We start from the raw sequence: 13,544 nt of genomic DNA, 5'->3' as shown, positions 1-13,544 counted from the left end.
TTTTGTTTTGTAGCCAGTGGAGTAGGTGTAGGCTGTACTTGCTTTTGCTCCAATGAAATAATTATTGAATATATACCTCTTTGCTACCATACATCCTGTTATATTCCTCTCAGCTGGAGCAATCAATGTGACCAACTTCTCAGAAGCACATATTGTATCTTGATATTAGGAGGTATGCCACCAACTTTTTTTTTTAGTCTAAGGAAAAGGCATTTCTTAGTATACCAGTTGCTCCTTGTTTGATCTGTAGCTTGTTTTATTATCAGATTCTTAACTACTTTCTCATGAGCATGCAAAGACAACCTCAGTCGAGGACAGATAAACCCCCTGTTTAGAGTGATTTGTGTTACTCCATATGCTGGACCGGAGCATCCACACGCAAATAGTCCCTTTAGGTGCATTAAGACTATTACTGTTCAGGGGATGCTTTTGTGGGACTCAGAAGCGACCTGTAAACTGCAGAAGACACCACAATTAGAGGAGACACCCAGACTATCCAAAATGTGCCCAGGAGCATGTTGTTTTCTCATTGCTGTCACAGTCCATTAAGAAGCCACAGTGAACGAGTGCAGTACAAAATGTTCACCGCAAGGCTTTACCAAGGCGACAGTCTCCTGTAACTATTACAAAACAGCTTTGAATTTAAAATATATATTCAAATACCTAGTTTGAATTCAAAGAGCTTGTTTTTTAAGAAGGAAGAGTAAGTTTGTAATCCATGAGTGAGAAAAAGAAAAATCTCCTGCAGAAGACTGCAGCTCAGTTGGAGCCAGGTGAATCTGAAGATCAGGGTTTGCAACCCCAGGTTGCCGTAGAGTCATCCACAGGTTTCCAGCTCAAGTTCACAACCATTTGGGATGATGGAGGTGTGCTAATAATGTACTAATTCCTGCTGTGAGACCCAAAAATGGGCCAGTCTGCGCTTCCTCATCTCCCAACATATGGTGGCAGGCGGACATGGGACAAGCTGCTCCACAGCATTCCCTGTCTGTTGGGTTTATCCTTCCTCATCTGCTTTCCCAACCCTGTCCTCCGTAATGATGTTGAATTAAAAGGCACGAGTTAACCCTCGCTTCCCATCAACTGTGCGTCTTTCTCATTGTAATTTCCCACTTGCTTAACTTTAATTAAGCTGCTGTTTGGAGGGGTATTGAGACATCTTGAGCGTCAAAAATCAGACCCATCTGCTGCGCTTTGATTCACAGGATAAATAAGGGGAGGACCACAGTGTGATAATTTTGCCCTTCGGCTGTTTCAAGGAGAAGCATTTTTAGATAATTCATGGGAGTGTGACACATACATAGTAAAACCAAGGAAACAAAGTTTTATGATTCCTAAGGAATTCAATACAGAAGACCAACATTAACTTGCTTGGGTTTGCAGCGTTTTTCAAACTAATTTTTTTTTAAAAAAAATTCTATTTTGTTAGCATTGCTATTGTCATTTCAGACTTGAAAAAAAGTTTAAGGCAGAAAGTCCAGAAGAGAAACAAAAGTATTTTGAAGGCTGCTTATGTTTAGAGTTTTGCTGATGGTTTTTAAACCACCAGCAAAATAACATGTTTAGATGTATTTTTAAAAAAAAAAAAACCAAACAAACACCTTGGGGGAGATGGATTATACATTGAGCTCTGTCATCAAACCTGTATTGCCCTCAGTGGTTTATGTGCTGCAAACCTGGCTGCAGGGAGTAAAAGTCCTCATTTCAAAGACACCTTTGTGTTTCTGCTCCCCTGACATGACCTTTGGCAGGGTTTTGGCCTCTTGGTGCCACAGCTGACGTGGGTTACGTAGCGCTCCAAACACACAGTCTATTTTCCACCCTTTTCCAAATGTTCTCAGTATAAACACAGCAGTCAAAGGCGTCCAGCTGGAGGAAAAATGAGGTTTTCTGAAGTTTAACCATTGGGTTTGTCTCCAGCATCAAGGTTTCTCCATGAAACCTGTGTCAACACTTGGTCAGGCTTTAAAAACTTCTCAGTCTTTGATGGTGGTCGGGAGCAGAAGCTCCAGGTGAAGTTGGCTACTGACAAAGAAAGGTTGGTGGACCAAAGCCTTCACCCAAACGTGGGCGTCTGAAGTTGCAAAGCTCCGGTTTTCTCTGTGGTGGGCAAGGTGTGCCTTAGAGTGCTGTGGAGGAGGACTTTGTCACAATGTGGTGGCACGTGAAGAGTGCTGAAAGTGGGGCAAGGCATCTGAAGCTCTTGTGGTTGGCACAGATGATGGTGGCACAAGTCTAGGTCCTGCACAGTGCCCAGCTCTTGTGCGTGCATCTGGCCACCCTTGCAGGGGTGTCCATCGGAGCTGCTCTGCTTTGGTTGTTCCCACTAAACAAAGAGTTGGCTTTTTGGGTATAGCGCTGGGAAGTAAGAAAGCTGGTTTTTCCTCCCGTTAGTGCAATACTGTGAGTTTATGAGCTGTGAGTCCTTTCTGTGCACAATGGAGGGTTGTGATGGAAACCTCTCTGGGAAGGATGAGGTACAGAAATTCAGATTTCGGACACCCGCACCTCCTTCTAGCCATGATGTCACCATTGCAAACAAAGAAAAAAAGAAGGAGAAAGCAAATGCAGTGTGTGGTGCTACACTTGTGTAATGGCTAGTGGTGGAAATTAATTGCACACAACTTTTCTGAGACGGATGGTATTGGGTGATCGCTGAGAGCACCTGATCGGGTTTGTACGTGTGCTCAGACAAGCCCATTCATTTGGTCTTTTATCAAGTGGGGGGTTTGGGTTGGTGAGGACTTGCAGTTTTGGTGTTGGGGAGCACAGTGACTTGAAAAAGCAGTTATCATCAAAATTTGTTGTTGCAGCTGATGCCTCACTGTTTCTAATTTTGTCAATATTCAACGCAAGATTGGTCTCGTAAAAATCCAATTACTTCTTAAGAGAGCTTTAATTACATGGGGTGTTTCTCCACTCAAGGCTGGGGCAGCACATTGGCATTCTACACGGGACGGAGGACTTCATAAAGCAGGATATTTGATTTTTTTTAGAGCATAATCTGACTCGATCATGGGGTGCTCTGCGCCTCTGCTAGTTCTTCTGTAGGGTATGTTGAGCACATCAGGGAGGCTTATCAGTGTCTTACCCTATCAAACCCACTGAGTATACATTTTTTTCCCCTTGGCACTAGGATTTTTTCTTAGCTTTAAGTAAAATTGGCAATAGAAGAAAGGGGGAAAAAAGGTTTTTTATAGAAGCTGCTATTACCAGGCAACATGGGGATCTCCAGGAGAGAGGCATTTGTTGTGCTGATGAGCCACGTAGGAGGACTTCAAAGGGAGGAAGAGCTTCCAGGACTTGTCTTAATTTAGGTTGGAAAAGATACTTTGTGAAAGATTTAAGCTTCTCTGTATGCTGACATTGATTTTAACCTAAACACCTGAAGGCCATTTAGACACAGAGCAGTACAGCATTGGATTAAAATCTGGCTGTGGTGTTGCATTGAAACTGGCCTTGTTTAGGGTTTGGTTTGGTTTTTTTAAACAACTTAATTTCAATTTTATATTTTTTCTAAGGGGAATTGATAGTTTGGTGGGACGGTAACAGTTAATAAAGGGCTCTGACTGTTTGATACCTAGATTTCAGTATGCTCAATGTACATTGGATATTCATTATATCTACATCTAGTTTGGACCCGCCAAACAGCTTTCATTTATACTTGAGTAACATTTTCCTAAGAAATCTGATTTCTGTTGTTTTACTCCAGTAGTGTAAATTTAGTATGTCTTTCTACTTCCAGCTATATTCTAGACGTGCTTAGGCTTTCGCCCTAAGTATTAAAACCTGAAGTACTTGAAGATGATGGTAAAGTTGATGGCAATGGAGAGCTTAAGGATGGGAGCAAGATGCAGTGTTCACTACCTGATCCCAGTTCAGATGTTGAAGTTCTTGCTCTTCCTAAAATCAAGATAAATTCAAGGCTTCTATTCTGTCTGCATTGTCTGAATTGCTTTTAAATCAAGGTGTTGGTTTATGTGGGGGGGAGGCTGCAGTACTTATCAATCCATAGTGATCTAAGTTGATATATTTTACTTCATGTTTGAAAGTGGCTGAGAGATTGTGTGGGTCTCCCATGCTTTGGGAGTAATACTTTATTTTCTGCTGATCTACCTGGCCAGCCACGCAGGGAAGCAGAGCCAGCGACCACGTATCATAAATGGCTCATTTTGGAGATCTTGGGTTGGAGGTAAGTCAGAAATGAGACCTGACAGCCTCTTCCCGTCGCTGCTTCCTAAAACAGGGCTGCACCAGGAGCCCAGACAAGTCACTGGTGTCACTGGGATGGCTCTTGGCTTGTCGATGGCCAGAAACCTTCATGCTAGTTTCACAGATCTAGCCTAGAAATTGTTTTAAATCTCTTTAGAAATTGTTTTAAATCTCTTTAGAGTTGCATTCATTTCAAATGCCATGTTTTGACCCCCTAATCTATCAAAAATGCTATTTAAACCCATTCTCTCCAGCCTTCCTAATGTTACATGATGTTATTTGATATAGAAACATGAAGGGAAAGAGTTGCCTGGATGGGCTGTAGCTCTCACAGGTGAGAGCTAGCCCTTTCCAATGTTATTTAGTTGAACTCAATGTGATCCCTTTGAGTTCTTAGTGAGAAAATGAGGATTATAAAGGAAAACAGATGATTACACAGCTCTGCTTGTTCCAAAAGTTTTCTAGTATGCTGTATTAGTTTGTAACAAACCAGTTACATTTAAAAAAAAAAAACACAACAACAACTATTAGTTCAGCTCCTTAATTTTGTGTTAATCACAAAAAATATTTGAAAAAAAATATCCCAGGTATTGTTAAAAATAAGGGTGCTCCTGATCCTGAAAACTCTTATTTGACACTGTACAATAGACCAGAAGCTGGCAGTTGTCTGAGGCAAGGATCCGAGAGTTAACAAGTTGGCATTATGCAGAATTTGCAAGGGGAAAAAAAAAAGGAGTTACAGAGAAATAAAGGTTGAGGGTTCAGAGGCTGGACTGGTCTGAGGTGCTGGAAATGCTCCGCTGACACTCTGCAGGCTTACAGCAGTTGAGAAATGCTCCAGGGACTTCGAAATACTAATTGGGCTGGCTGTCTAATTATTTTTTTGTTTTCCTTCCTCCTGTTGGGCTTGCCTTGGCATTGATGAAGTAAATTTAAGGGAAATTTGAGTTTATCTAATATGTACATGACTTCCTCTTGCTTATACATATTTCGGGTTTGTTTCCTATTAAAACATTTTGGTTAAGGACCTGTTCTTCTTTCCCTGAGAAAGCTAATTAGAGCTTTCCCTTGTTTGTATTTTTTTTTCCTGCCTGACACATTCTTTCTGTAAATATAATGGTGTGGCTTTGAGTTCAGAGTTAAGCTTCACTGGAAAGAATTGGAGCCTTTATTTTACAAGTATTTAAATGCTTATAGGGGTTAAGCTATGTACAGGACAGATACTGAAATCAGATCCATGAATATTAATGGAAGAATTAATTCTTTTTAAGGAAACCTTCAATCTTTAATTTTGGAAGTTTTGCATGTGCCAAAAAAGAAGAAAAAACAAGACACTTTTTTTTTTTTAATCCCTTATTTTTATTTTATCCCTTATTTTCTTAGGAAGAAACCTCTTATTGGAGCAGTTAACTGTCCTCTGATAAACACGTGTTTGGGTCGCAAGCCTGGCATGCACTCTGCATCCCCATGGACATCCCTGCATCGCTAAGGATGCAACCCCTTACTGGTTTAGACTGGTATTTTTTTTATATAGGAAAATGGGGTACTAGGGGACTGGGGGGTTATTCAAGAGGTGATAAAGCAGCTTTCACTCCATAGAGAAGTACCTTAAGGGCCCGGTGTTACTTTATAAAACAACAGTCTAGTTAGCATGACAAATCCTCTAAATTTTGTAACATTTATAATTCATCGAAGCTGAGCCTTTATCCCCATTTGCCAAAGCTCTTGAAATACACATTTGTGGCTTGCTGGTATATGAGTGTTCCCAGCAGTAATTTCTCGGCTTTAACACTGCTGGTTTTTTGACTGCCGACTTTCTCAGACTTTGATGCCAAACTGGGACCTCGATGCCTTAGTTATAACCTTTTTTTTTCCACCTGCACACACAAGACCCTTATAACTATTAGCTTTGCTGCCTGGTTATCTCGACCTTGGCAGGTTGTACAGCTGTATTTCTGCAGCCCACGTTTCTATTTGGGTTTTCTCGGTTTCATTTTTATGCTGGATTTCAGCTCCGGTTTTCTGCTGAGGAGAAGAAAATGTAAGAATAGTTAAGGTACTCTGGTCAACTCTTCTGGCTAGGAATTAATTTCTGTGTTTTGCTTTAATTTTCTTGTGGCCTGAAGGAGCTGTGTCTTAAGAAGTATGCTCAAAAACCTATGTGATGCTTAGGTTTCAGTGAAATCTGTCTGAGATATTAAATTAGCTTTCATCACTGAACTTTGGTATTGCCTCTGAAAATACAGTATTCTGTCCAGAGTCCCTTTCTCTTGGGAGAAAAGTCTAAAACCAAAAAGATCCATGTTCTAAGCCCAAATCTGGGTTGTTACACTAGTTGCATAATTTTTTTTATTCATTTGTGACTGCACAGGTGGGATAGAAATATTTGTTACCTATTTTAAAGGCACTCTGGAAATTCTTTGACCAGAATAAACAGGGCTTTGAAGCTAGAATTTAAGAAGATGCCAATAAATTGTTGTTCTCTCCATCAGAAGGATCCCCTTCAAGAGAGTCTGGCTTCCAACAGCTCGCTAGAGCTCAGCCATTGAATTGAATCTTGCAAATGCAAGTCCAGAAGCAGCAGTGAGGTCATTCTAAAGCTAGTAAAGACACACTGAACCCGCTGGCTTTACTGCTTTTCTTTTTTGTGATTTTAATTCAAATAGTATTCCTTTGCATGTGCCACCACACCATTGCAAAGCTGTAGGAATTCTTGATTTTCCTTCTATTGTTCTTGGACTGGTTTTCTCTAGATGAAACCATGCTTGTGTTGCTAAAATACAAATCAGCTATATCATGAATATGTGCAACATTTGCCAAAGCGCTTCTTCAGATGACTTTGTATAATGGCACCGTATGTACCTGAGAAGGTATTGCTACCTTATACGTGGCTGGCTAAAAGCAAGAGGCTTGTTTTTATTTTATTTTTTTTTTTTATTATTTTTATTTGCATATGTCCTAAGTGAGCACTTACGTGCTTTGCCTGCTTTGCACAGTGCTTTCAGTCTAAACAGACAGAAATAATTTGGTTAGAAGGGCAAAGCACACAGATGAGTTGATTTGTGTTAGAAAAGGAGGATTTAAGAGGAAGAGTGTTGTTAGAGAATGGGGAAGGACAGGTTGATTCAAGCAAGAAGAATTGTGGTGAGGCCAAGTGGAATTAGCTGTGAAAGAAATGGGCTGAAATACATAAAGATGAAGATGTGGACCGCAGGAAGGGCATGGAGAGAGGTGCCGATGAGGAGGAGGTCAAGTGAAATGAAAGCTCTGTGCGATTGGGCACTCCAGCAAGGACTAGAGGAATATAATTTGGATGTTGGAAGAGGGACTTGCAGTATTTTGAATGAGATTAGAGCCCAGGAAAAGAAAAATTACAGTAGACAAGAGATGCTAAAGTAAGAGGCCCCTTCAAAATCTTTCAAAGCTCAGATTTGTTCTCCTTCCTTTCCTTGAGTAGAATCCTGGGTTGGAAGGTTGGGAGCACTCATGGGTGGGCAATGGTTGGGAGGACTCATGGGTGGGAATCAGATACGGCAGCAGGACTGAGTCTCGGTGCTAGGTTGTTGGTGCAGTTGTAGCTGGTGACTAAGACCAAGAAAGGGCCTTTTAGGAAGAAGGTTTTGCCGTGCTGAGTGTGTTATTTGGCCAGAAGTTGAGAGTCAGCTCTAAGGCAGTATCAGCTGAAAATTGCACAAAAGTCATAAAAGCAGTAGCAGTTTAATATGTCTAATGAATATAGCTTGCCTGTACTAAAATTGGAAACCTGTTGACCAGTATGTTCAATCATTACATTTTTGGGTGCCTACAAGATTCCACCTCAGTGGGTATGATCCCAACACCTTACAAAATCAGGCCCGTTCAAGGAGTCTCAACCTGGGTGCTCAAAATGTGCGTCCTCAAAATCTACTGTCCAGAAACACCCTATGTAAGAAGAAAAACTCTGTGACTTTGTGTCCATGGTCTCCTCCAGGGTTTTTTCCCTTTTCCCACTCTGGCACGTAGAAATAGGAAAAATGCTGCAGTTTTTAGTTCCATCAGAGCCCGTTCAGGATCTGGGCAACCCACAAATTAGTCTTCCTGACCCACCTTCCCTGGTCCCTTTTCTGAAAACTGACATGATAATATTCAGTATTTGTGATTCTGATAGAGAACTGTATTTTTTAATTTATTAATCTTCTGGAGAGTCTGAAGAGTATTAATTACTAACATACTGCTTTGACTTTCTGATTTGATTTACCCAGAATTTTTTTGAGGGTGGCATAAGCACCCACTGCCTAACTATATGTACTTTAAAGAACTAACCTAATTAATTCTGTATCATAGTTCCCTTAGATATATTTTCTTTTTTCTACGACAATTACTTTTCATTAATATCCCCATATGCCCAGTGCTCCCAAACCAAGGAGTTGTTTTTCTCAGACACATTTACATGACCCTTTACCTATTTATTTTCATGTTGGATTCTGTTACCAGTTTGTAAGTGGCACCAAAAAAGTTGACTGTAGAGATAAATAAACAAACACAGGTCAGTAAAATACCCTTGACAGAAAACATCTCAAGCTTATCCAAAATGTAGGGTTCTGATTAATTCCTCTCTCTTAGCTCAAACCCATCCTTGCTGTTGTTTATACATACTTTGGGATTAAAAGATCTGGCCGTCTTTTGTGGGGCTTTGTGCTTTAGTGTGGCTTCAAACAACACCCAAGCCAGAGCACAGCGTATTTTGGGGGAGGTTTTGTACAAATTGGTGCTGGGGCACAGCGGACCGGACACCTGCAGCTCTCTGCGGGGGCTTGATTAAAAAAACCCAGCAGTCATTTGTCCAGTAGGAGACGTGGGTAGAGATGTTGGGTGTGAAGCTCTTAGCATTCCCCTGCCTCCGCTTGCTATTGAGCTGATGTTTGTTGAATTTGCAGGGGGCAGAGCATCTCTGAAGAACATGCCAGGGTTTGGGCGAGCTAAATATGAATGTAAAGTCTTTATTTAGAAAATATTGGCTTTTTTTTTTTTTGGTGATGTATAAATGCATATTGATTTTGATGGGGTAATACAGGGGATGAAGCTATCCTAGTAAGTTTAGATGCAAGCATTGATAAGCTGTGACACAATTTAGCAAGGAATATTCCACAGAATGAGGCAAAAAGGATGGATTAAACTACTATAATAACAGGAGAAGAGCAAAAATTATTTGTTGAATAAAGCCCTTGCTAGCAAAGCTGGAAAAATACTAAAACCAAAAAAAAAAAGAAAAAAAAGGAAAAGAACTATTTTTACAATGGACATACTATTGCAGTTTAGTTCATGTACCATATTCTCCGTTGAAAATTCCTCTGTCTGGTTTACTTAGTATAAATGGATTTAGGCTGTGAGGGTAATTCATCTGGGCAAAAACTGGCACTAGCACAGTAAGAAGAAAAATGGGCAAGCCATAAACGGTTCCATTTTAATTATTATATTCCTCTACACAGGACAATTTTTAAATCACGGCCAATGTCAGACTGGGATAAAATTGGTCCAGGATTATGTTTCCATAAGCGTTATCTTGCAAAACTGCCAAACTATCTGCTGAATAACAGTCTCTGATTCTGTTTGTTCATCTTAATTTTTATTTTTTTTCTTACAGACGCACTATGAAAGTGGAGAGTATATTATACGACAAGGTGCTCGAGGGGACACTTTCTTTATAATCAGCAAAGGAAAGGTAAGTTGACACCCTTCAAAGGCGAGTGGGGTGATGGCAACGATGGTGATGACGAGCTCTGAAAATTCAGTGCCAGCCAGCACTTTCTCTCTCCCCTTCCCGTGGCACAAATGTTGCAGCACTTGACATTTAATTAAACTTCTTGGCGCTGTATCAGTAGGGAAGAGTGGCCTGAAGGGGAAAAAATAGATCTCATGCTGTTTTACACACGTGCTCACAGTGAACACTTTGGGGTTGAAAACAGTTGTCGGGTCTCTCAGTAAATGACCAAAAAGCTCAATTATTTTTTTTAACATTATACCCTACAATACTCAACATTTTCTTTGCTAAGTATCCCTCTTACAGGGCTGATTTCCAGACTTCATTCCCATGGCTATCACTTCTCAGCTTCTCCAAATTAAATAACAGGAAGCCAGAGAAGTCTGAGCTCTCTCCTTGGGGAAGAAAAAAGGTCCAAGTTTCTGTTCCACTGCTCACAAGGAAAATATGCTTTTTGACCTCTTTTCCCATAAAATCCTGATGGGATTTTATAGAACAAGGTTTTTCCTTCCATTCAATTTTTTTTTATTATTTTTTTAGCTGGCCTAATACTATTACACTTGAGAAACACTTGGCTTCTTTCCACATAGCAGGATGGAGATATTCAAGGGAGCACACAGTGATTTCCCACTGCAGATGAGATGCAATACAGTGAAAATAAACATAAATGGATAAATATGCTTGGAGGTAGGCCAACCACAGCCTCCTGGTTCCTGGATCTGATGTTTGCACCAAGGCACATATTAATGCTGGCCGTGCATAATTAAGGGTAGCAAAAACCCCATGGCATCCATAGAGGAAGAGCATGGGTGTTGTACACGCCGTTGGGTTCTCTCCCAAGGCAGCTGTCGGCTCTTGGGTACTAAAACTAGATTTTCACCGTCATCTTCTACTCTATCTCCAGGAGCCAATCTTCATCGGAGGAAAAAAATGATCTTTTTCAGATGAATAAGATAGTCATGGACAAGAATCACAGAATAATAGAATCATTTAGGTTGGAAAAGACCTTCAAGATCATCGAGTTCAACCATCAGCCGTGGCCACTAAACCATGTTCTGAAGTGCCTTGTCTACGCACTTTTTGCATACCTCCGGGGATGGTGACTCAACGACTTCCCCGGGCAGCCTGTTCCAATACCTGACAACCCTTTCAGTAAAGAATTTTTTCCTAATATCCAATCTAAACCTCCCCTGATGCAAGTTGAGGCCATTTCCTCTCGTCCTATCTCCAGCCACCTGACAGAAGAGACCAGCACCCACCTCACTGCAACCCCCCTTCAGGTAGTTGTAGAGAGCGATAAGGTCTCCCCTCAGCCTCCTCTTCTCCAGACTAAACAACCCCAGTTCCCTCAGCGGCTCCTCATAAGACTTGTGCTCCAGGCCCCTCACCAACTTGGTTGCCCTTCTCTGGACACGCTCCAGCACCTCCATGTCTTTCCTGTAGCGATGGGCCCAAAACTGAACACAGGACTCGAGGTGCGGCCTCACCAGTGCCAAGTACAGGGGGACAATCACCTCCCTGCTCCTGCTGGCCACGCTATTTCTGATACAGGCCAGGATGCCGTTGGCCTTCTTGGCCGTCTGGGCACACTGCTGGCTCATATTCAGCCGCTGTCAACCAGCACCCCCAGATCTTTCTCTGCCGGGCAGCTTTCCAGCCACTCTTCCCCAAGCCTGTAGCGCTGCATCGGGTTCCTGTGACCGAAGTGCAGGACCTGGCACTTGGCCTTGTTGAACCTCAAGCTTCTGAAATGAAGACAATCACAGACTGCAGAAATCCAAGTTTGGTGGTATTCCCTCATGCCTTTTTGCTTCTCTCCTCTCAGAAGTGAGATTTCCTCTTCTCCCAGAATAAGGACAACCATGATGCATGCTTCAAATATTTTTTTTTTCCCTTTTTTAATGGGCAAAAATAATGGGAGTGTGTGCCTTCTTCCCTTGTTGAGTGTTTGAAGACCTCCTTGCCAAGTTGAGCAGCCTGTTGGCAACGATGCTTTTGCCCCACTTGTTCAGGTGTAACCCATCTCTTCCTAGCAGTCCTCAATCTCCAAAGAGAGTCCCTTGGTTGTGAAAACCAAATCTCTGTTGTTGACACCAGCTGGGCAATCAGTTGTTGACCTGCACCTCCTCAAGCCCTTACACCTCACCTGCATGATGGAGGAGAAAACCACCCATGCCCTTGGCCATTGCCCCAGAGCCCTGTAGTCCTGCTTGAGATCCTCCTTGGCTTTATCCCTGGGCTTTGCTACTTTATCTTACTACGACAGCTGGTGGCCAGAAAAAGGTAGCTAAAATAAAACAACGCACATAGGCTTGCTGAGAAATTCCCAGACCCTCAGCTGGATCCTCATGTTTTGACCGGATTTTCCACAGGGATGGTTAAATTCTGCCCAGTTTTCTCTTCCAAGCTTACTGATTTGCAAAAGAGGTATCAGTGACTGATAGCATTTAATTTTAACGCCTGTATTGGGACAGAAGAGCTACACAATGGATGTAATAACTAACCCATGCTAAGGATGCAGCCCAGGATAGGAGAAATAAAGCCTCACCAGTGAAATATGGAATAAATAGCAATGAAATATAGAATTAACAAATCACTGTATGCTGCTTGGGACGTTCTGAAGCAGGGGCACATAATGTGCCATGTCACATGCTAAAACCCGACCCAGGCAGCTTAATAAGCCAGAAAAGATGCTGGCTGCAGCTCACGTACCTGGGACCTCACATGTACTTTCTGCGTTCAGCAGCATTGCATGAGCGTTACCAGCGAGAGCTACTCATAAAAACTCTGCCTTGCCTTTTATGTCAGAGTGTCTGTAGTGACAGTCAAGTGAACAGAGAAGATTTTTTACACTTCTGAGCCCAGCACTTCTCTCAGAAATGCTTAGAAAGACTTGCGTTTTCTTTCAGCCCATTCTCCATGTATAGCTCTTTTAGGAGCAGAATCCTTTTTCCCTTTTTCTCCATCAGCAACATCCGCTGCACTTGATCCCACTCCTGAGCTCATTTAGTTCATTTATTTTAGCGTATTTCCTCTAGTCCAAGTGAATAGAAATCAGAAGTGTGTTCAAAACACCCTGCATGCAGAAATCTGTTGAATAATACATCAGATGAAAACAGCTCGGTCCCTTCTGCTTGCTAAGTGCTGCTGCTCCATGCTTGCTCTGTACCTTGCCTTTACCTGGAGGCAGCATGGGCCATGCTGTGCCATTGTGCACCGTTTTCCCTTTAAAAGCCATGGCGTGGCACCAATTTAATGTCGGTTCTTCATTGGTTCCGTGGCTATTCAAATGGCTCATCGCTTTGAACCATATAGAAATCACGTTTCCATAATCCCTTAGCACTCATTGCTTAGGATGAGTGGAGGTCACGGAGAAAGAGCTTAAACCTACATTAAAGTTCCTTTTGTTTGCCCAAGTTTTTTTTCATCAGCTACGAATGTTCCTGGCTTATCCATTACGCGTTCCCTACCCTCATCTGATCTTCGGTGAGTCACTGCAGATGTTAAATGTAGCGTGATGTAGACTGAGCGCTCATTAATGCCTCAAACCCACTGGGTTTACCATCCATAAAAGAGATGGGAGAAGGTGTGG

The 13,544-nt window shown here is 41.9% G+C and overlaps 1 protein-coding gene across 2 annotated transcripts in view; it reads left to right on the top strand.

Moving 5' to 3' along the window:
* Positions 1–13,544, top strand: part of PRKG1 (protein kinase cGMP-dependent 1) — a 521,708-nt gene that overhangs the window by 383,608 nt on the left and 124,556 nt on the right. For both annotated transcript variants that reach the window (XM_069795904.1, XM_069795903.1), the window contains exon 6: positions 9,836–9,913. In XM_069795904.1, the coding sequence (XP_069652005.1) occupies positions 9,836–9,913 (78 nt within the window). The remainder of the gene's footprint in view (positions 1–9,835; positions 9,914–13,544) is intronic.

The sequence above is a fragment of the Haliaeetus albicilla genome, chromosome 11 (assembly GCF_947461875.1).
Source record: "Haliaeetus albicilla chromosome 11, bHalAlb1.1, whole genome shotgun sequence".
Classification (NCBI taxonomy): Eukaryota; Metazoa; Chordata; class Aves; order Accipitriformes; family Accipitridae; genus Haliaeetus; species Haliaeetus albicilla.
This window is presented reverse-complemented; position numbering and strand designations above follow the sequence as displayed.